Source organism: Halyomorpha halys, unplaced genomic scaffold (genome assembly GCF_000696795.3).
Source record: "Halyomorpha halys isolate HHAL.00 unplaced genomic scaffold, Hhal_1.1 Scaffold765.1, whole genome shotgun sequence".
Lineage (NCBI taxonomy): Eukaryota > Metazoa > Arthropoda > Insecta > Hemiptera > Pentatomidae > Halyomorpha > Halyomorpha halys.
The window spans coordinates 89,249-111,864 of record NW_027113294.1 but is presented as its reverse complement, the minus strand read 5'-3'; the positions used below and the strand labels follow the sequence as shown (position 1 = coordinate 111,864).

The window sequence follows — 22,616 nt, the reverse complement described above, 5'->3', positions numbered from 1 at the left end:
AAATATAAAAACGATTCAGATTCTTTTTATTTTAATTTTTTAATTAAAATTATTACAATATATATAATATAAATTTTACCGAATAATCTGTGCTTTTCAATCATATCTTCTTCTTTTATTTCAACATGATCTATTTCTTCAGGCCTTTGGTTAATTTTATCTTCTAATGCCTGACCTAATTGCGGTTCACTGTAAAACAAACATAAAAAAAAATTAAATTGACATATTTTTTCAACTAATGCATATAATTTTTTATTTGTTTTGAAATTGAGATCCTTAATTCATATTTTCAATTTTGACTCTTAACCCTTAAACACTCCTATATTGCAATTTTTTAAATATTCAAGCATTAATGTTTTAGAGTTGTAACAGTTTTGTCTGGATTACTTAAAACCTAGGTTTGGTAATTTTTGAAAATCAATGATTCAACTTACTATTTTTTTCATATTTATCTTTTTAGAAATTCATTTTTTATTTTTTTTAAATGAGCATTGTTGAAACTAAACTTTTTATGTATTTATTGAAATTTACAACAACATTAAAAAAAATACAGTAAGTAAATGTGATCAATGTTTCAGAACACATGATAATCTTGGTAAGGAACCTCCCAATGGTTGTAATTCAATCATTGCTTTAAATTAGAAGATATCATTGCCATCTTCTTTTCAGAGATGAAGAAGTAATGTGTTTAGATGGATAAGGATTTTGGAATGAAAGAAGATGTATCTATTTTGGGCTTAGTCAGCAAGATATGGATGAGTTTATTTTTGACATATTAAGGAGGATCAAGGATTTTTGATTGTAAGGATTGGATACAGAAGGAATTTAATGAGCCCCAAAAAATAAAATTTAAATAGAAAATTAAAAATATTACAAATACAGATATTTTTTCCTTTTTCCATAAGTTTCATAATGGAATATGAAGACCACTCACTAGTCAGAATGATGAACCTCTTTGTATACAGTATCAGTGACAATTTTCAAATGGTGCCTTATATGTTCAGTCAGTATACACATTTTTTCGGTTTCAGGATTTTCTTTTTCATCATGGGCACTGTAACAGGAAAAAAAAAAATTTACTAGTTGAAATTTTTAACCATTTGTGAAAAAGAATCAATTTATATTTTAACTATAATAATATTGTTTTATTTATTATGGAACAAGTTCCTTTGCAACAATATGAGGAATGAAAAGTGTGTTTTATATCCTTCGAGAAAAATAATAAATAATTAAAAATAAAACACAGAATTCGAAATTTTACACGATTGTAATACTTTTCCTGCCTATATATAAGATATTCATGTAAGTGAAAGTATAAAATACATATCCAAACAAGAATTTTAATTCTATGTGAATCTAGACCAAAATAAATCCAGATTAGACATATATGTTTTTATAATTGATTTGAAATAACTATTTTAATGAAATAGTGTTGAAAATTAAATACAATTAGACAATAACTACACATCAGAAGATTTAAGACCACAAATGAGGACATATTTGGTAGGGTCAAGTTTAATAGTTTTATTTTGTGGAACTACCTCAAAATCAAAGTCAATCCCTTCCAGGCCAGATTTGAACTGGTGTCGCTGCAGTTCTAAGGTTGCTAAGACCGGCTCAACTCCCTCGACTACAAACGGATAAATTATTTTCCAACTGAACTTTATAACCACAGAGGAAGCTAAACTTTTCATTTGTTTTCTCAGTCTTTCTGTGCCTTTCACTTCCAATGATATACCACATTGAGCAATACAAAACTTTTAAAGTTTAAGGAGTAATTTCAGGTAATTTAGTTGTAATGGAAAGTTATGGAAAATCCAGATTTTTGTTATTAAATTTTTAGTTTGATATTTTACAAAATTTCAAAAAAATAAAATGTATATTACATGTGGTAAAATAAATAAATAATCAACAAACATTTCCTGGTCAGCTTCTTCTTCATTTAAAAAAGTGTTCAAGTCTTCAGTCTGACTCATTTTATTATTCATTTTTGTTCTGAAATCAGGACCGAGACAATCGGGACAAGTTATGTATTTCTCAAAGTACTTAGCCAATCGAATCATGTCTTTTTTGTTGTCGACTGAAAGAGCCTGGAATTGCAACATGATCATATTTATTTGTGACATAAGTACAAAATAAAGTAACATCAAGATCATAATTTATTCTTATTATTTTTATACACCATTAAAAAAAAATACTACATAACTGGTTTACTACGATCATCAGTAAAAATAACAAGAAATAAATATATAATAGTAGGATAATTAGAAAAGTAGGGTGCAAAATATCATTGAAGATGATCAAACAATTGATAGAAAACAAATATACAATTTTGAAATAAATTGCTCAAAGAGAGAAATGCTTTATTCGACAATGCTGTCCAAATACTTTGGGTTTCTTAAATACACAGCATACTAATCAATACATCATTAGATATATCATGTAATATTAAAAAAATATTTAAAATTAAATAAATAAAATTTTATATAGTTTTTACTCATTCTCGTATCTTAAGTACATCTTGGGTTCAAATTAAAAGCTTTAATATTAAATAGATAGTAGAATTTTATTTAAATTTTATAACATTTTAGACTCTTAATCTCAGGTTTCTAGGCAATCAGAACAGACACTTTTTTTACCAGTAACACTTAATTAAATTAATATCTACTTTTACAAATATATTTAATTTTAGGTAGAGCGAAACTAACCAATTTATACAATCTTCTATGATGACAGATAGTTTTCTTTTTCTTCTTTCTCAACAAACTAACACTTGCTGTAAACAACTTCCAGCAAACAAACCCTGATTTTAAACAAAACCTTGGTCCTCTAAAAGTTTTCAACTCACTTCTCATCCACCGAAGTGTATTGTTTAGTAATCCAAACAAAGAGTCCCTTATTCTTCTTGGGTGACTCTTCGATGTCCTCTTTTTCAAGATGTCCACCCTTGAGCTAGACAAAAGATGATGAGGACCTCCAAATGATGAGGACCTAAGCAACGAATGAATTCCAAAAACCAAGTTATCTTCCTTCCCATTCTCTAGGTGTAGTTCTCAACATTGATTGTAACACTACAGTTTTGAGTTTTTTGTTATGATTACCTTTATGAATAATTTTCTTACTTATTCTTAACTTCTATTTTTTCTTAAATGTACTGTAATTTCAATTATGATGGGAAGTTAAAAAAAAAAAGTTTTTAAAATATTTGGATCTGCTCAAAATGGCCACAATTCAACGAACTTTGGCAAAACACGCCCCGCCATCTTTTTTGTTTTGAATAATGATCTTTCTATTCTATATTTGACTGAAAAAAATTGGTTAGCTTTCTTTTTGGTTTAACCAAGCAAATAAAAAATATTGAAACGATAAATAAAATAAATACCCTTCATAAATAAAAATATACTATTTACACAAAAAGAGGATATTACAATAAACACTAACATATATTAACAAAAATACAAAAAAAAGATTTTTTTTCTACTTTTTATTTTTTCAAACTATAATTAACTATATCCTAATTAAAATATATTTTTAAAAGAATTTTTTTCCCTCCTCGCACAAAGTTATATTACATTTTTCTCATTCATTTTTCCCTTTTTTCCTTATTCATCCTTTTCATTTTTTTTGTTCTCAACCCTATCTATGCTGTTCTCTCTATTCCACTCTCTCATACCTCCCCTCTCCACTGATCCATAACACACGTTTAATCCATTACAAAAATACAATGCAAATTAAAAAACAATTTCTGTCAATAAATCAAAAATAAAATAGCCACAGCAGTAGAAAAATTAAAAAATAAATAAATACAATAAAAAAATAAAAAATAAATTATAAAACATATAAATAAGTTTTAAAAAAATTAATAAGTTTAAAAACCAAACTAATAAATAGTTTTTTTTTTCTTTCAACAACCCATTACAGGGTCCTGGCCTCCTCAAGCAGCTTCCACCAGTTTAATCGGTTAAGTGCAGCTGCTCTCTAACCATCGAAGCTTTGGGTGGCCTCTCGGTTGTGTTCCATGTTCATTGAGTAGTTTATTTGTGATCTAATTAGTCCTCATCCTAGCCACATTGCCTGCCCAGTGCAGCCTACTAATTCTCACAATTTTTCCAACATCAGGCTCACCGAATGGCTGAACCATCCTCTACTGGGCCGTAGTATCTTTCAAATGTTTGGAGATCCCTTTTATCGGAGTTCGAAAGTGCCCAAGTTTCCGAGGCATAAATCGAATTAGTGTTTTATATGATCTAGTTTTTGTATATCTTGATATCAGTTACTATCTAGGTGCTGATGCAGTCCAAAATAATACCTATTGGCCAATGCTATTTGTCTCCTTATCTCTGCCGAAACGTCATTCATTGGTGGTATTGACTTGTGAATTGAGGTATACAAACTCCTCAACTTGTCCAAAAGAGTAATGACCAATTTGGACAAAATCGTCGTTAAAACCTCTTTGTTGACCAGCAATCATATATTTGGCCTTGTAGGTATTAACAAAAGTCCAAACTTCAGTTTATAACAGTCTTAAAGTTGCAGCCGTATACAAGGATACAATAAGAGTGGTCAGAGTATGGATGTCACCAATACCTGCTAAAGTTCTAATTAAGAGTGGTCAGAGTATGGATGTCACCAATACCTGCTAAAGTTCTAATTAAGAGTGGTCAGAGTATGGATGTCACCAATACCTGCTAAAGTTCTAATTCGTCTCTTCTTCATTCACCAATCTAGGCCTGACATTATGCTTTAGGAGCACTGGGGAATCACCTAAGCTCTACCAAAAACTGTATAATTTTCACAATGAAAAACTTATTCTGTTAATTATAGTTTTTCTTTTGTTCTAAATTTTAACTTTTAATTTTTTTTCTTTTTCTTGCAAGTAATTTTTGTTGTCTTTTATTATTAAAAAATATACTTTTCATTTTGGTTAGTAAAGCAATATTTCTTTATTTCTTTTATTAAATTAATCCAATAACTTAACACCTGACAATCCTCAAAAGTGCCTAAAAAGAAGATGGCCTCAAGACCTTCTATTATAAAAGTGTTATCGGAGTGCTACCAATGAGTAGTTAATGAGTAGTTCCTTCACAAGACATCCTATTCTGATAGAACTCACATTACATTTACTAGATGTATTTTTATTTAATATAATTGTAAATTTCAATAAATAAATAGAAAACAGTTTTAACATTAGGCAATAATTGTTATTTTTATTTTCTTCCTTTTTATTCTTATTATATTTTTGTTTTTAATAAGATATAAGCTACTTTTATATCTTGTCATGGGAAAAATTTCTATTTTTTGCTTATATATTTTTATTAACGATAATTTATACACTGATTAATGTGTATTGATGTAATCTAGTATTAAAATATAAAATATAATATAAGTCACAAAATATTTTTTTTCTCTAGCTATCTAAAAGACATCTGATCAAATATCTATTGGAAAACTGATTTCCAAAAAAAAAAAAATAAATAAACTCACATTAAAGATAGCATCGAGCTCAACTAAGGCTTTATCTTCATTTGAAAATTTTACAATTTGTTTCTTCATATGCATGTCCAGGAAAAATGTAAATGCAGTAGGCAATTTCTTAATAATAAGTTTGACTAAATTCATACTTTCAGCATCTTCTTTTATATCTTCATCAGGTAGACGTTTAGCCAATCTTCTTTTTTTAGCTACTGCAGAAAATAATTTCGATATTAGTAAAATTAAATGTTTTAATACAAATAAATAAAAATATACAATAAAATAGTTTTATTTAGAAAAAAAGTTTTAATATCGAACTTCAAAAATGATATTCTGTTATTATTTTTTAAATTATTAATGTTTTGAATTTTGCATTTAAATTTAATTAATGTAAGATAAATTAAGGTAAATTTAGCTAACCACAGAACATTTCTAATTGTAAAAAAATAATGTATTTTTTGTTTTTACATTTTACCATGAACATTAAAATTTATATCAAAATAGTATTATTATCCACCTCCACCTCGTCAAACTCAAAGCTCTTTCATTCCACTCAGTTTCATAAGATAGAATACTTTTTTCTATTACTGACATTATTTAACAGTTTCAATCGTTAACATTTAGTTTTATGTTAAATAACAGCTATAATAATAATAATAATAACATTCTGTATTAACATTTCCAAATTGAGTAGTAGTCAGGAGTTTCATTTTTTGATGCACCATTAATTGTGTACTCTGGTAGACACCTGCGACTTTAATGCCGTTTGAAATGATCTATCGCGGCATGAAAGTTAGGACTTGGCTTGCCCCTTCCATTACAGCATATTCAGAGACTTGCTAGCCAGTGACTGATGGAGAGAGTCCCTTTTATGGACACTGGTCAAAATCTACCAAATCTTCACCATTTTTGCCCACTAACACATCGGCTCAACATGGATGAGAGAAGCGGCAGGAAGACCCTGAGACATAATCACGACAGCAAAATTCCTTAACACCTCACAGATAAGATATAACAATATATTCATATGAGACCCACTCAAAACTCTGTTCTTATCTGTATTATTAAATAATTATAATGTATGTGTTATTATGTATGTGTCCACTAATGAGAATCATTCAATCATGAATTTTCCTCACTAATTTTGAAGAACATTTCAGCTTGCAATTAAGGGCTCCTGCGCTGAGACACAGAACAGTCCTCTGAAGTTGTCAGGGCACTAGTGGTGTTTATATTATGGGAGGGGGGGAGAGGCTCTTTTAGGCTCTTTAGTGCTAGACGAAACATCCAACACAAATATTCAATGTATAATACAAATTTTATTTAAATTTATGGAATCTTCAAATGTTAACAATGTTGGTACTAACACATAAAAAAAAATAATAATAAGAAAGTGGAATTATGGAAATAACTTAAAATAGTAGATGTAGTAGAAAAGTTAAAAACGAATAAATATAATAAAAGCTGGTTAATAATTTAAAAATAAATAAATTGAACAAATTCTTGAATGAAATTACTTAATACTTACTCGCAGTAATTCTTAATCCTTCACTATAAGAAGGCATAACTTCTTTAGGAAAACTGATTTCTGTTGGTCCTATCCAAGGCACGTAAAGGACTTGTTCAAATAGTACTTTATCTCCTGCAAATATCTACAAATAATATCTTATATTTAATTTGTAATATTATTTTTGCAAATCAAATTAAAGTTTTTTAAAAATTATTTGTAAATGATACATTTTATTTTACAATGTTTTTATAAATAAGATGACAGGCACAATGCTAATATAAAAATTAAAGCACACACAAATTTGAAACATACTTGATGTAAAATGTCCTCAGCTCTTTTTTGATTGAAATCCCACAAAGCAAAGTATTTCTTCGAATTAGCCGAGGCTAAATTAGTTGATCTTTCTTCCAACTCTCTTATGTTTCTTTGAAGAACATCTATAGCTGAAGCGTGATCATTGATTTCTTTAGCTAAAGATTTGGTTCCCATTTTAATTTTATTCTTTAATACATCTATTTCATGCTTTAACCTGTGGTAAAAAATATAATAAATTAAATATTAACAAAAAAGTAAGAAAAAAAGACACCTGCAAAAATAAAATATATGAACAGTATTTATTCTGACATTTTATTATGTAAATGTAAATTTACAGAAATAAAAATTAAATTTAACTAATTTTTTTAATGTGTTTATTTTAAAAAATATGCAAAAAATGGATTCATTCAACGATTAAAAAACATATAGACAATGGAAAATATCCAGGGCTCTCCAATTAGAGCCTTTTAACAAACTGAAGAATTGTTTTGGAGAGCAGGTCCGCTGCCAAAATATTTTATTATAATTTCACTAGACTTGAGACAGGTTCCCAAGAAGTAAAAGGTATCTTTCTTTTCATTGGATTTACAGACCGGGCAGTTATTGATGCTATCATATATCCACGTTTTCACTCTTAAATTGAGTAATTTCATTCTACACCAGTAAATCGACTGCATTAATACCAAATCAAAATTATTGTTTAAATATGGCTTTACTGTTTTGACTGCACATAAGCCTTTGTACAAAGAAAAACTGAATTGGAGACATTTTTCATGATAAAATTAATGCTTAAGTAAAACAATATTTTAATGTGATTCAGAACTTAATCCAAAATAATTGAAACTATTGAACTAAGGGGGCCACTTCTTTTTATTTTCTTAAATTCAAATTACAAAGAATATCAAATGATTTTTTGGAAATATATATGTATGTATTGTTGACTGTAAAAATTTAAATATAAGAAGATGGTCAGGGTTGCAGTAAAAAAAAGAACAAATAGTTTATAACTATTTTAATGTCCGACGTTTCGCCCCACTTTGCAGGGCTTCATCAGGGCTGTTCAAAGTGAAAGGTTGGACAGTATTTATTTTTTTGAAATACTTACTGTAAAATGCGCCTTTTGTTCTCATTTTTTATCATCTGATTAGAACTTTGTCTTTTCAACAAGAGTTGGTAGTTGTAAGAAATCTTTTCAATGTTAAGAGTGCACATTGATCTTAATCGATCGAGTTCCAAGGTCATTTTCTGCAATAGGAAGTAAAAAGTAAAGTACAATACAGTTATATTATAGTTTGGGAAACAAAATTATACTTTGGTTATATTATATATATAAATATAGGGTTGGCAAATAAGTCCTTTCGGTTTTTGTATTCATGTTTTGTTTATAATACGTCACATTTTTCTGATGCCATTAATCCCAACAGAGGATTTTTATCCTATTTATAATATGTAAACAGTAATGTCTGTTGACACTTGTTAAGATTATGTCACTACTATGTTTATGATCCAGCTGAGAAGATGGACAGAAATATCATGCATTGTAGGCATATTTTGCTTTATTACTTCAAAAAATGAAAGCGAACTGCAGAGGCACCTAAAAAAATATGGGGAGTCTATGGGGATAATGCCATAACAAAGCGCATATGCCGAAATTGGTTTGCCAAGTTTCGAGCAGGGAATTTTGACATAAACAATGCACCGTGACCTGGTCACCTACAAGAAATTGAAAGCATTGATGTTAAGGTGATATTCAATCAAAATCCATCCCAATCAGTGTGAGACATGGCAGAGGTCCTAGTCACATATAAGCATAGAAAATCATTTGCAGAAGCTCGGTTACATTTCTAGGCTTGATGTTTGGGTCTCCCGCTCTCTGACCAAAGCCAACTTGGCAACACACATTTCAAATTGCGATTCACTGCAGAAACATCAAGAAAATGATCCATGTCTTAAAAGACTTGTGATAGGGGATGAAAAGTGGATTGTCTACGATAATGTGGTGCAAAATAAATCTTGGAGACCCAGCAATGAACCACCTGGAACCACATACTATTAATTATACATATTATTAATTATAACTTAGAATGGTTGAGGAAAAATATTATAAGGACCTCATTTAACCCAAATTGGAAAAAAATTAAACTATATAACAACAAATAAATAATTTATTAATTTCATTTTCAAACAATTGCATTTTCTACATATTTTAGCAACGTTTCTACCTCTTTTTAACTTTGGCCATTTACAAACTCCTCACTTCTTCAGCCTATCCATCTTATTAAATAGTGGTATATTATTATATTATAAATAGAACATTATGGAAGTATTAGTGGACTTTTTTTTTTGGGACTCTTTACATGCAATATATTAATTAACATTACACTTAAAATTCATATATTAAACATATTTTACTTAAAGTTTTTTTTTTAATATAAACTAATGTGATGGCTTTCTCTCTCTTATTTTGGGCAAAACTCATTTTTTATGGTATATTTTTCAAAACTAATTTGGAAACAACCTTTAATAACTTATTTATTTATTTTTTACTTTAGAAATGTCTGTGGATTGTCAAATTTCTTTTCCTTTTTTCCACACACAATGCACTCTGATGGGTATTTTATCCAACTATTTTCATTAGTGAGATGAAGGAAAAACAGTTTGTTATTGGTAAATAGTGATGGCATTCTTCAAAAATATGTTTAAACATAAGAATGGACTGGAAATATTGATTAAATAAGATTAAACTTATTTTTGAAGAATTCCCTCACTATTTACCAAAAATCTGCAGAATAGGAAGCTAAAGTCACATTTATATTTAAATTTTTAAACGCATATTGACTCCTTTCCAAATTATAGCATTTCTTTTATTTTTATTTTATTATTATTTCATAATTTATAATAGGTCATAAGACCTAAAAAATTTTTTAATACATATTTTTATTAAGTGTGCGTGAGAAAAATGTGTGTGGTGAGTGTTTGTTTGAGTATGTATGTGTGTTTGTATCTTTATAATTTATAATTATAATAGTCCGTAGGGGTTGATGACCAAAAGATTTTACGCATTTAAACAAGAACAAGCAAACAGTTTGTTAATTGTTTAGTTTATTTAGAAGTTTATTATTGATTGACAATTAATAATTTAAAGATGAATCTCACAAGAAGAAGATACAACAACAAGAAAGTTGTTCATATCGAAAAACATAAATATATAGTGAAAAGAGAAACAGCATACCAAGAAAATATGATAACAAACAGTAGAATAAATAAGAAGCATGACAAAATAAATATGAAAATATCCCGAGTGGAGTGGCCCCTTGCCGTTCTTAGCACCCCCTAGCCAGCAGCTCTTGTGTTATTGTTAGTATAATATTGTAACACCTGCCTTCAGCGGACCCAATCCAACCTCTTATAATGCCATGTGGCAAAGGAAGGGTACTGTAATTATGTATGTATATAAAAGGACCTCTGTATATATTGTAGTTGTTGAACAAATTAAATTAGGAAGTAAGAAAAAATATATATATGAAAATCAAACTAGTACATATATGTAAATAATAAAAAATTAAAATAAAAATCATGAGAAAGTTAGGAAGAAAATGATATAATCGTTTTCTTTAAGAAATTGTAAACTCACATGGATTATACTATTCAATTCATAGTCTAGAACTCTTTGTTTTTCATTCTGTTCTATATTGTCCATGTCCATTTTCACTTCGTGTTCTTCAATTAGTTGATATACCATGTTGACGGCAGCTTGATCAATATCGTCTCTCTCCTTGATAAGAGCTTCCCAAATTTTTCTGTTATTGATTATGATATCTTCTTTTTCAGTATCAATCATTTCCTACAAAGGGGTTATTAAACAGAAAAATAATTATATCATGTATAAATGATTGAAGTAGAAGGAGATACTCTAGGTTGCTGTAAAGAAAAACAAAAAATAGTTTCAATTATTTATTATTGACTAATATTCCTCCCCACATTGCAGCTCTTCATCAGAGCTAAAATAGGAAGATTCTAGAGAAGGTAAAGTTGATGTAAGAGTATTCTTTCATTAACCTCTTTGCTACATTATCTTTATAGGCTCTGTATCTTTTTATTACAGTCCTGATGAAGAAGACCTGCAGTGTGGATTAAAATTTTGGTCATTAATAAATAGTTGAAACTATTTTTTGTTCTTCTGGACTGCAAACTGGACCATCTTCTTGTAAAAAAAAATATTATTTTATTTGGTAAAATTAAAAAAGAGGTTTTAAATAGACCTGAAGTTTTTCCAATTGTAGTGAGTAAGCATTTTTTAAAACACTGATTTGCTCTTCAACTCTATCGATCAATATATCAATTTCTAATCCCTGTTTTTCAAGCTCATTAACAAATTTTTCATCTTTATTTTTAAGTTCATCTTTCAAATAATTTATCATATTATCTTTACTGCGTAGAAGTTGCTCACACTTTCCTGAAAAATAAAGATATAAATTAACAATATACAATTAGCAATACAGGTAATCAAGCTGAGTTTTGATTTATTTAAAGAATTATATGAAGGTACAAAACTCGAGAGTTTCAGAAGGAGTTTTAATTTTTAATTCAAAGAGTGGACTATGACTTTTCTCCTGACTGTAGAAAGTATGAAATTTTCAATTTTTATATTTTGAGGATTTTGCTTACCTGGATCCTGCATTTCTTATTTTAAATCATGAACTGAGGCAAGATCTTGGATCTTTTACGAAACATAGATTCTGTAGCCTCTTATGGAAGAGCTAAAATTTACAACTTTAATTTGCATAATTAATAGTAAAGATTTTTATCATCATCTCTTCCAATTATATATAAAAAAGTACAAATCGTCTACCATGAGATAAATGCTGATGGAACACTTCTGAGGGGACAAAAAGTAGGACACTCCTGCCAGGTTAGTATTACTAAACTTTTTTTATAATTTTCACCTTTAATTGCACAATTTCCAATGTCTCTGCTCTTTTCATGGTAATGGTTAACACTTATTGATATTATTTGACAAGGGGCGTAAAATATCACTACAAAATGTATACATATTAATTAGTTGTGGAATCAGGATTTGACAGAGTTGCAAAGTCAGAGCCATTCCTATATTTCATAAGTGAAAGAGATAAAACACAAAAAAATATTTATCCCATCAATACATGTATTATTAAAACTTAACCTTTTAAGAAATTTGTCCCTCGATCAATTTCCAATGGATTGGTAAGTTTTTTTATTCCATCCCAGCCTGCACGTATCGCTTCCAATTCTTTTTCAGCTTCTTCATTGTCATCTAAAACTGCTTTTTCCAGTTCTTCACGGTATTTATTTTCTTGTTGAACTCTTGCTAATTCTTTCTTAACTGCTGCATGTTTGACATTTAAGACCTATAAAAATGATTTTTTTTATTTTTTATATATAGTTATAATGAAAAAGAAAAAATATGTAAGAATTTGAAAGAAAATTCTTAGACCAATTAATCGATAAAGAATCTTAGTAAAGTTAAGACTTTAGATTTTTTTTTAATCATTATATTTACAACCTACTGTTGGTGATTAGCATAGATGTTAAACATAAAATGCGATATGACATCAACTTCAAGCATATAAACGAGCATATCAAGAAGAAAAATATAAATTTATGAATGAATAAAAAGCTGACGACACAGTGAAATTGTCTTTTAATATCGGTTGTAAAAAAATTTAACATAAATTTGGCTGAAGATGGTAAGTTGTACATTATTTTTCACATCTGGATATCAATATTACAGATTATTGTAATGTATGTAATACATTTATGTAATTATTGTAATTTAAATCACCATTGAGTTTACTCAGAAGGGAGGGTGCCATTGTTCATATTAATCAAATTACAAACTTATGGAGAGTTTTATGTTAATATATAATAATATATAAATAATAATATATAATATATATTATATAAATAATATATAAATGTTAAATCTCCTTTTTTTTTGTTGCATGAAAAAAGACTGGATCTTGCAGGAAACTAGAAATTTTTCAAGGAGTTTATAGGCTGATAAAAATTATTTTTTTTTGTAAATTATTTATTTATTTGATTACTCTCTAACTGGTCATTTCTGAGATATAGGGGAGGTTTATCTACATATCTATCTAACCTATTCTAACAACAGTGGGAAGAGGTCAAGTGTTTGTTTGTGGGGTCGCTATGAAATAAATTCCCCAGCTGGATTCAAATGCTGCAGTTGCGAGGTTCTTATGTTGACACCTCAACTCCCTTGGCTATAGACAGCCTGATAGACCGATATTCATAAAATTATTTCAGTATCCAATTTTACAATATAAAATATATGAGGATTAAGGCTTGTATATATTCTATTGTCTTTAGTAGAGACACTATAGTAGGATATTCTTTCATGGAATTTTATATAATTCATGCCTCTTGGCAAACCACAAATTTGAAATAAGTAGAGATAATACATTGTTAAAAGTTTAGAAATAATAAAATAATGAAGAAAAAACAATAAAAGAAACCAAAATTAAAACATAACAATTTTTTAATTTATACAACAATTTTCATTGTAGCATTAGATAAGCATAAATGAGGAGCATTGTTTGTATACCCATTTCTCATAAACAAAACTTTGTAACAGAACGCTTGTATGCGTTTTTTTTTCAGATGCATGGTCTGATCTAGCCTATTAAATAAATTGATTTGTCATTCTTAAAATTCAAAAATAGTTTGTGATTAGTATCAGGCCATCTTGTTTAAGGAATATGCTTGGTACAAGTTTGCTAAAGGTTCATCAAACAGTTAACAGTAATTGAGGAAAAGTTTGTTGGAAGTGCGGTAAGAAAAAAATAGACAAATCAACAAAACTTATTTATTTGTGTAATTATGTTGATTGTACCCTGACTATCTTTATTATTTTTTTTTTGGCCAAGTCTCCAATTGGAGTCCTATACTGCCTAACCATGGTTGGGGGTCTAAGTTTTTCATTTTGTGGGACCGCCACTCAATGAAAAAAGCCAACACCTCAGGCCAGATTCGAACTGGAACTGCCAATAGATCTCAAATTGGTAAAACTGCATCTTACCACTGAGCTACGGGCCTAATAAGCAAGAACTAATTCATCCACAGTTATTTTCCATAGTTCATATTTATCCATTTTTAGTTACAGCTAACAATGAGAATTTCAATTGAACAAAATTAAAGATGCTTTAGAGGAAAATTTTTTATCATAATTTGTCATTTAAACCCTTTCAGAATATTTCAATTAGGAAAAGACCACTTAATCATCCATTGATTTACTGAGCTTAATCAACACTGCTTGAGAAAATTACAAAAAATGTGTAAAATCAATTATGTAAAATGGCACTTCCGGTTGGTAAATTTTAATGAAAAATTTTCTGTACCATCCCTGGCATACTCCTGTCCTGACTATGTAATTTCAGTATCCTACATATATACTCACAGTCTATTTAACGAGACTTGGTTATTCAGACTCAGGGGACCTCGAAACATGTATTTCTATCAAAAACTTGAATTTTAAATTCTCAGGATTGCAATACCTTCCCCTTACTGTATATTCCACATATAGGTAAGTGAAAGTAAAAATATGTCTCTAATTCAGTAAAAATTAATTTATCTCATACACTTTATAATTCCCAACAAGTGGTGGATACCCCTCCAGGTTATGGATCGACCCTGATCCAAGACAACCACTCATCACTTCTTCAACATCTAATTTTTCATGACTATATCCAAGAAATATGATAAGCATCAATTTTAGAGGACTTTAAGGCTAAATAATAGAGCAACATCTTAACATAAATTTATATTTATTTGTTAAAATATACATGTACATTCAACTAAAATTTTATTCCTAAAAATGAATTGTTTATTGGAGTCTTTGTTATGCCATTAAATTCATCAACAATAAAAAAAGCAATTACAGAATTTCAAGAAATTAAGATAAACCAAAAAAACAATCATTATGTGCACACAAACATTTTAATATATATTATAATACAATAAATACATTATAGTACAGATAAAGCATGTCTTATAATTCACCAATTATTGAAATTATCAAAAGAATAACTTGAAGTGATTTTCTTTTTTTTCACAGGCACTTCTTCCTTAGTACTAGAATTTCCAGGAGCAAGCTTAGGATTAATATATTTGCCAATACCACTTTTGAATTCAGCCAAGGGAACATCTCTTTTCGGAATTACTTCTTTTGATTCTTGTTCTTCTAATGCAGCCTTCTCTCTTTCTTCAGCTAGTTTTTCATCTGCTTCTTGAAAAGGATCAACAAATACTTGTGCAGCCAAAATAATAATGTCTTCAATAGGTTTGTCTTTGTTATCCACTTCTATCTTTTCCATTTTATTTAGAGTATCAAGACCACCAACAATCTGACCAAACACAGTATGTTTACCGTCTAAATGTCTACAGGATCTGTAAGTAATAAAAAACTGTGATTTATTCGTATTGGGACCAGAATTGGCCATAGACAATACTCCTCGGCCTGAATGTTTCAAATGAGGTTTTATATCATCTTCAAAAGGTTTCCCCCAAAAAGATTCACCACCTGTACCCGTACCAGTGGGGTCTCCTCCTTGGATCATAAAATGGCGGATAGATCTATGAAATATTGTTGAATTATAATAACCTTTTTGACAAAGTTTTATGAAATTTTCACAAGTTTTGGGGACAATATTACAATGCAGTTCAACATTCAATGGCCCCAAATTTGTAATCAATCGAACATAGCCCTTTTTATTTACCCTTTCATATCGAACATCGTCTTCTTTTAAAATGGCTGCTTGTATTTTTGTTTCTGGTACCATTGTAGTAGATGTTAAGCCAGCTGCAACATGGCCCGTTGAATAATGTGCAGCATTGATTTTATCAGCAACTGGTTTTTTTTCTTGCTCTAAGACCTTAGGTTTATATTCCCTTTTTAATTCGGACAAAATTTCTTGAGTTTCTTTATTGTAATTTTTAATCGAACCCCTATCCTGACGAGATTTATCAGTATCATTTTTAGCCTCTCTTGTAACTTTAATGTGATAAAAGTTCTCCATGTTGAATTTCTGTAAATTATCAGGATCCTGAAGGGTCAATAAATCTGAACGATTGAAAGGTACATCATTCACAAGATCTTTCCAACAATTAATCTTTAAGTTAAGTTCTTCTACAGCTTCATTAGAAAATACATTGCCAGTAGTTTGAACAACTACTACATGGGAATGCTGGGTGAAAGTTTTGAATAAAATTGGACATTGAAGTTTGTTTTCATTGTCCCTAGAGAAATTCAGTTTTATAAGAGATTTGGCATCTAAAGGTTTGCCAGTTACTGGATTAATTTTGTTCTTTTTCAAATACTCTAAAATAGCTTCTAAATCAAATATATTACCTTCTTTATCACAATAGGGATTTTCAAAAGGGCGCAATGAAAGACAGCAGTGGTCAAATGGTAATCTTCGAAATTTCTTAATTTTTTCAGGTTTTTTACCTCCATACAATGTACCCCATTCTGAATAAGTTAAATACATTTTGTCCTTCTGATGTTGTCGTTTCCCCATTTTGGAATATTTATATTGGCAACACAATTAACGAAACTTTTTCTATCAAATACAATCAAGGAACGTCAAACAACTTTAACGTAACCTAAATAAAAGGTTACAAACAATGGCCTTAGTAGATGAGATTCCAAAGAGGTCATAGCAGGTATGAAATTAAGTAGGAACAAAAATAGTTGGATCGATAAGCAACGTTACTATGCAACGTTTGGTAAATAATTCGAATCCCTCTAAAATCGAGTAATGCTTATACATTAAATTATCAATAGTTTTGTATAATTTTTAGATTGTAATAAGAAAATAAACATACGCTACAGATATTTGTTGATGCCAAACTAATTGCGAATGACCTAATCGTAATGGTAAACCTACATGGTCAGTCCGAATGAGATAAAACCAAATATGGGAGTTCGAGTAGGGGTAATACTGATATGATACGTTTTCATTGTGTGCTTTTCATCTTAGTTTTGTAGACAAATGCCAAAAAAAAAATAGTCAAACAAGCTTTCTGTTTATTGTGAATAGAAAGAGACATTGTCAGCGAGGGAGATAATGTAGGGACCATAGTGATCGAATCAGTCTAGCTTTTAAATAATGACTGTCATCCAAAAGCCAGACTGACTTCAATCACGAAAATCCCACATTGTTAGAGTCACCAAACTACAATGACCTCGTATAATGTCTCAATAAATAGAAAGTATTTTTTTGGCCATAGGAAGTATTTTTTTTTATTGTGAAACAAACAATATGAAAGAAGCACACGCAACTTCCAGTTTAAATTTAGAATAATCATTTCATAAATTTATCGGTAATTCACGTATCTTAAACTGGGACGATCAATCTGAAAGTCCATATTTGTTTTTAGTTTTATTTTGAATGGCTATATAGGGATCACTTAAAGGTTTAAACAAGGTCAGTTAGAATGTCAATAAAACCAAAGATAGACGTACAGACTGATCGCTATCTCATTTACGCAGAGACCTTAATATAAAAATAATTTTAATCAATTCTAATCATCTACTTACAGAATCTGTACCATCGATGATAAGATCATGTAAATCCAAAAGCCCTTCTTGCATTTCTTTACACAGTGGAGATTCCTCTTTAATAGTTCCTTCATCAACTTTATTCCTGAAATCATATACATATTTTTTAATAATGTGGTTAATCGATACCGTTTAAGAAATAGTCTCAGTCGTTAATCAGCCAATTATTAACAGAGAGTACTTAAGTACTCCAATTCCATAGTACTAATAACTAATAAAGTACTCTAATAACTTATAGGTAGTTTATTGTATAGCTAAACGTTGCAATGCAATCCAAGTTGATACTGCAAAAACAAAGTCATAACACAAACACTTCAACTTTATAATTATGTTTTTTTCTCAGGTTTTCTGTTTCAGCTTTTATGGTTTATCCGCCTCTACACAAACGCATCTTTGGTCTCATTTATGTTCAATGATTTCGTCCCTAAGTCAATATGTATTATGATGGTATTTGTTGTATTATATTAGGAGAAAATGTTTGGGGATGCGTTGAAGAACACAAATAAGTAAAAATTTATTTTATTAGGGTCTAGACTTAGGTCAGAATTTCAAGCCTTCAAGCTGGCAAAAAGTGCATATGCACAAGCCACTAAAGTATAAGTCAAGGATTTGTGCTAGAAATCTGACACCTGGCCCTGAAATTCTGGAAACCTTGGCAGCCTTTTCCTTATTTGTGTTCTTCACTGAACGCACCCCAATCATCTTCTCATAAAATATACTTCATTTCATTTGGTTTCCACCAAGTATCATTCGTGGGTATAGCACCATTTTACAGCTATAGCATTCCTAGTTTTCTATTCATTATTCATACATGTTTTGAAACATTTATTTACTTTTCATTAAGTTCTTCTTGTTGATACTTCATAAGCACATCCCAAGCATATTTCATTTCTTTTGGATGTGTGCACAATATATTGAGTATGGCATCATCAATGTTCTGCGGAAGTGGAATATCTGGACCATTTGAGGAAACTTGTAAGCTTCTTTCACTTGGAATTTTTTTGCAGAGATCGTAAGTTCTATCCAGCTCTTTCTTAAATTTGCCATAACTAGGTAATAGCTCATCGATTTTTTTCAATCTGGCTGGTAATCTTTTCCTTCGTGCTTTAAACTTCGTTTTCATTATTATTACATTCAAGAACCAAACTTTATATGAATACGTTTCAAAACATATGTTAAAACGTTTTAAATTTATTGTGAAAGCGTATATTAAAATCTTAGCGGTTTTTAAGGAAAATATTGGGTTTACAGAAAGTATAATCGCTATGTTTATTGAATTGGGGTACTCAGTCGTAAAACATGATGTCTAAATTTTTACTATCAATTCCCTAAATATGAAATATTTTTTGAGGTCAACTCGAACCAAGTCTCGAGAAAAGGTGTGTATGTGGTCAGCCTAGCTCCAGAACGAAAATTAGTACGAAACTGAAATTGCATTTTTGAGATAAGTATATGCCTGGGGTGCGACTGTAACTTTTTGAGACAGGTATATGCCTGAGGTGTGATCGTAACTTTTCATAAACTCGACTGACAGAAAATGCCACATTATAGAGTCGATTTTTTTTTACATTTTTTCGATTTTCTCAATTTCACTTTAACGATTTTAATCTAACTAAGTATATCAGTGAACAATTGAATGTTATTTAATATTAGATAGGTCTTATCCAGATTGAAATAATTTATGAATGTTTAAAACATATCTGCCTGTAAAGTATCATTAATTTTTTTTTGTATGAAATTAATAACCAGTTCTCATTGTTTGCAGTTCTAAATAATAGATAAATACTAAATATTAAAAACAGACATTAATGGATATCTAAAGGAAAAATAGAGTCAGGCTCAAATCGGAAAAAACCGAGACCATTCGATCTCTTCTGATTGCTGCATGTGTTTTGACTTCGTTGTCTTTTATTAAACTCATAATATTCGATATTACCACCTCAAGAACCGTAAATATGTATTTTTATAGCAACAGAAAAATAAAAATGTTTTGTTCTAAATTTTCTTCCATTGTGATCTTAGATTTTTTTTTTCGAAAATCACAAAAAAATAGTGACAGTTTGAACAAAGGTCCACCACTTTACTCAACACCAGATTTTCATGAATTGAAGTTATGGCTTACCTGATTTTTAGGTATTATCTCGTAGATTTTTGAAAGAAATTGTAGGAAATTTTTACTTTCTCTTTAGAGAAAATTATAATGCTATCAAATTATGGTAAGTGACTCCTGATTTAAGATAAAACATTGTAATTTACAAACATTTTGTAAAAGTTATCATTTCTTCAGTTTTACTATGTTTTAGAATGTGTCAGTTATTAAGTTTTCATATCAATTTTAAATTACTTCCATCAACGTTTAAAATTACTTTTGTGAATTTTATAAATTATTTTTATGCTTTTAGGTACTTTTATGTTTAAAATTAAGTTAGTTATTAACTTAATGCATTGTTCAATTTTGTTTACATCACTACTATGTATGAATTTTTTTATTTTTTTCTGAATCTTTTGATTGGTTATTTGTTGCATTCAATGTATTCTCTGTTATTGTTTTACAACTTTTGTCTTATGAAAAGATTAAACCTCTATAAAGGGGCTGAACCCTGCTTTCATCATACTAACTGATCTGTGAGATCCAGTCTTTTATTATTTCTTTAATCTCCGTAAAAAGAATCTGCGAAAACAATAAAGCTTACAACTTTCATCTTTAGATAAGTTAATTCAGTAGTTTTTGAAGGAAGGTGATTCTAGATATAAATTTTTTTCCTTTGAAAAACTTTGATATTTTGTTTATCATTGAATTCATCCTTTACATTACTTAATAAAATATATTTCTATCGACTAACAAATTTAAGTTGTTGAAGAATCCAAAACATAAAATTATTATATATTTCTTCTTAAATGTCATATATTGTTACAAATTATTGTAAATAAGGCATAACATGATGAAAATAATATTGAAAATTTGCTCCAATCTCTAAAATTATTGTGTGTGCTGATGATTATTAATGCGCCTCACAATCTATTGGACAGAAATAGTATATTCTATTTGTCAAAAATTTTTCCAATTGACCATAAAAGTTTTGTTTCAGTTATTTACTTTTTACAATATAAGTGACCTGTATCTTTATGAATATGAGTAACTATTTTATTTTACATTTCTAGAAAAACAGATTATTTTGAAAATTTTATTTTAACTTTTTTTAAACATTATTAACAAACTATGAAATCTATTAAATTATAATAGTTTTATAAAATTTGTCAACCACTTTTAAAGTATCACTTGATGCACCTTAAAAAAAAGTTATGAATCAATTATGGCATAGTATATTAATTGCTTAATAAAAACTGTTCTATAGTAATGTAATATACAATTTTTTTATGAGTTAATTTTTACTTACATGTTTCACTTTCACTCTTTCAATTTTTCGTTTGCAACTAGGATGAAGAAGTAGGGGCCCATAAACTGAAAATAACAGTGTGGTTCTATGGCAACTGACTGACAAGAAATTCTGAAGCTTTCAGCTTAAGTAGAGTTCTATTATTTAGTAATATTTCAATATTTATATCAGCAATATTTATATGCTTGTATGGATAATATTTTATATTGGTGTAAGCAGAGATTTGATGGGTTGAATTGAATAATGCTCTGTATCATTGTTTCCACATTACAAATTAAAAAAAAAAAAGTTTAGAACTGCATTAGGTAAAAAAAAAAAAAATCAAAATTAAAAATAAATAAATGTGGCAGAACAACCCTTAAAGATTTCAGGACTTATTATTATTAAGTATGAGTACAAAATAAAGTAGGAGTAAATATTTTCAACGAAGTGCAAAGCATATGTGAGCATTCTTTGTCAAATCTTATATCATTTTCACACTCTCAAAAATGAAGTTCAAATCTTTTTTAGATCCTAAATTAGAGCAAGAGGTTGCTACTTTTAAAAATAATTTAATAATATTTTAGCCAGCTTAAGATGATAGAGGATATTAGTTAAACAGAAAGGCACAAGAGGGCAGGATTTCCTGACACAAAGCTGAAATAATAGATTTAGTACCCAACAAAAGGTAGCAGCACCATCGAAGGTAATGAATGTTCTAAAAAATTGAACTCCTATGTCTTGTTGCAATCCTGATATAACAGAAAGATTTTCTACATAAGCATGGCTGTTTGGAATCCTTCACATTCTTCCTTTATTTTCTCTGCTATATTCATTTATTATTGGTTAGTCCTTAGTTAACCATTATAACAAAGTTTAGAAATATTAAATTATTTTATCAAATTCTTGTGTGAGAGAGGTTTCTAGGTCTAACTGCAGTTGTTGTTTTTTTTGTCACATTTTTAAGTTTTATCAATTAACATGTTGGACTAGATCTCTTTTCAGAGTTTTTTGGGGTCTGATGATAGATTTATACTTATCTAATGCCGTGTAAATAGTTGAACGTAGATTGTGGAAAAGATAATCGAGAGGGGAGGAGGGGAGAGGGGCAGTCAGCAAAAAACACAAATAAACAAAAAAATATTTATTCCTGACGACGTTTCGACCCGAGTTTGTTTGTTTGGTTCTTTTGTGGCGCCAAACTTCATTGGTCATCAACGCCATTTATATTTTATTTAATTTTGCTAATATTCGTTAAATTTTATTTATTTTTAATTTTTATTTATTTTTTTTTATTTATTTATTTATTTATTTTTTTTTTATT

General features: G+C 29.0%; 2 protein-coding genes across 2 annotated transcripts in view; both read right to left on the bottom strand.

Annotated features, from left to right (window-relative positions):
• The window catches only part of LOC106686018 (dynein regulatory complex protein 1), a 34,641-nt gene extending 15,571 nt beyond the window's left edge, over positions 1-19,070 (bottom strand). Inside the window, exons 1-12 of the mRNA XM_014429091.2 lie at positions 18,749-19,070; positions 17,895-18,000; positions 12,480-12,684; positions 11,560-11,753; positions 10,932-11,141; positions 8,403-8,542; positions 7,295-7,511; positions 7,001-7,124; positions 5,485-5,684; positions 1,918-2,090; positions 935-1,054; positions 80-189 (exon numbers count right to left, since the gene is read on the bottom strand). Coding sequence (XP_014284577.1) covers positions 80-189; positions 935-1,054; positions 1,918-2,090; positions 5,485-5,684; positions 7,001-7,124; positions 7,295-7,511; positions 8,403-8,542; positions 10,932-11,141; positions 11,560-11,753; positions 12,480-12,684; positions 17,895-18,000; positions 18,749-19,038 — 2,089 coding nt within the window. The 5' untranslated portion in view covers positions 19,039-19,070. The remainder of the gene's footprint in view (positions 1-79; positions 190-934; positions 1,055-1,917; positions 2,091-5,484; positions 5,685-7,000; positions 7,125-7,294; positions 7,512-8,402; positions 8,543-10,931; positions 11,142-11,559; positions 11,754-12,479; positions 12,685-17,894; positions 18,001-18,748) is intronic.
• Positions 15,104-16,984, bottom strand: LOC106686019 (RING-type E3 ubiquitin-protein ligase PPIL2). The gene has a single exon (XM_014429092.3). It carries the CDS (start codon positions 16,870-16,872, stop codon positions 15,352-15,354), a length of 1,521 nt encoding a protein of 506 aa, XP_014284578.1. The 5' UTR covers positions 16,873-16,984; the 3' UTR covers positions 15,104-15,351.
• Positions 19,071-22,616: the final 3,546 nt, after the last annotated feature.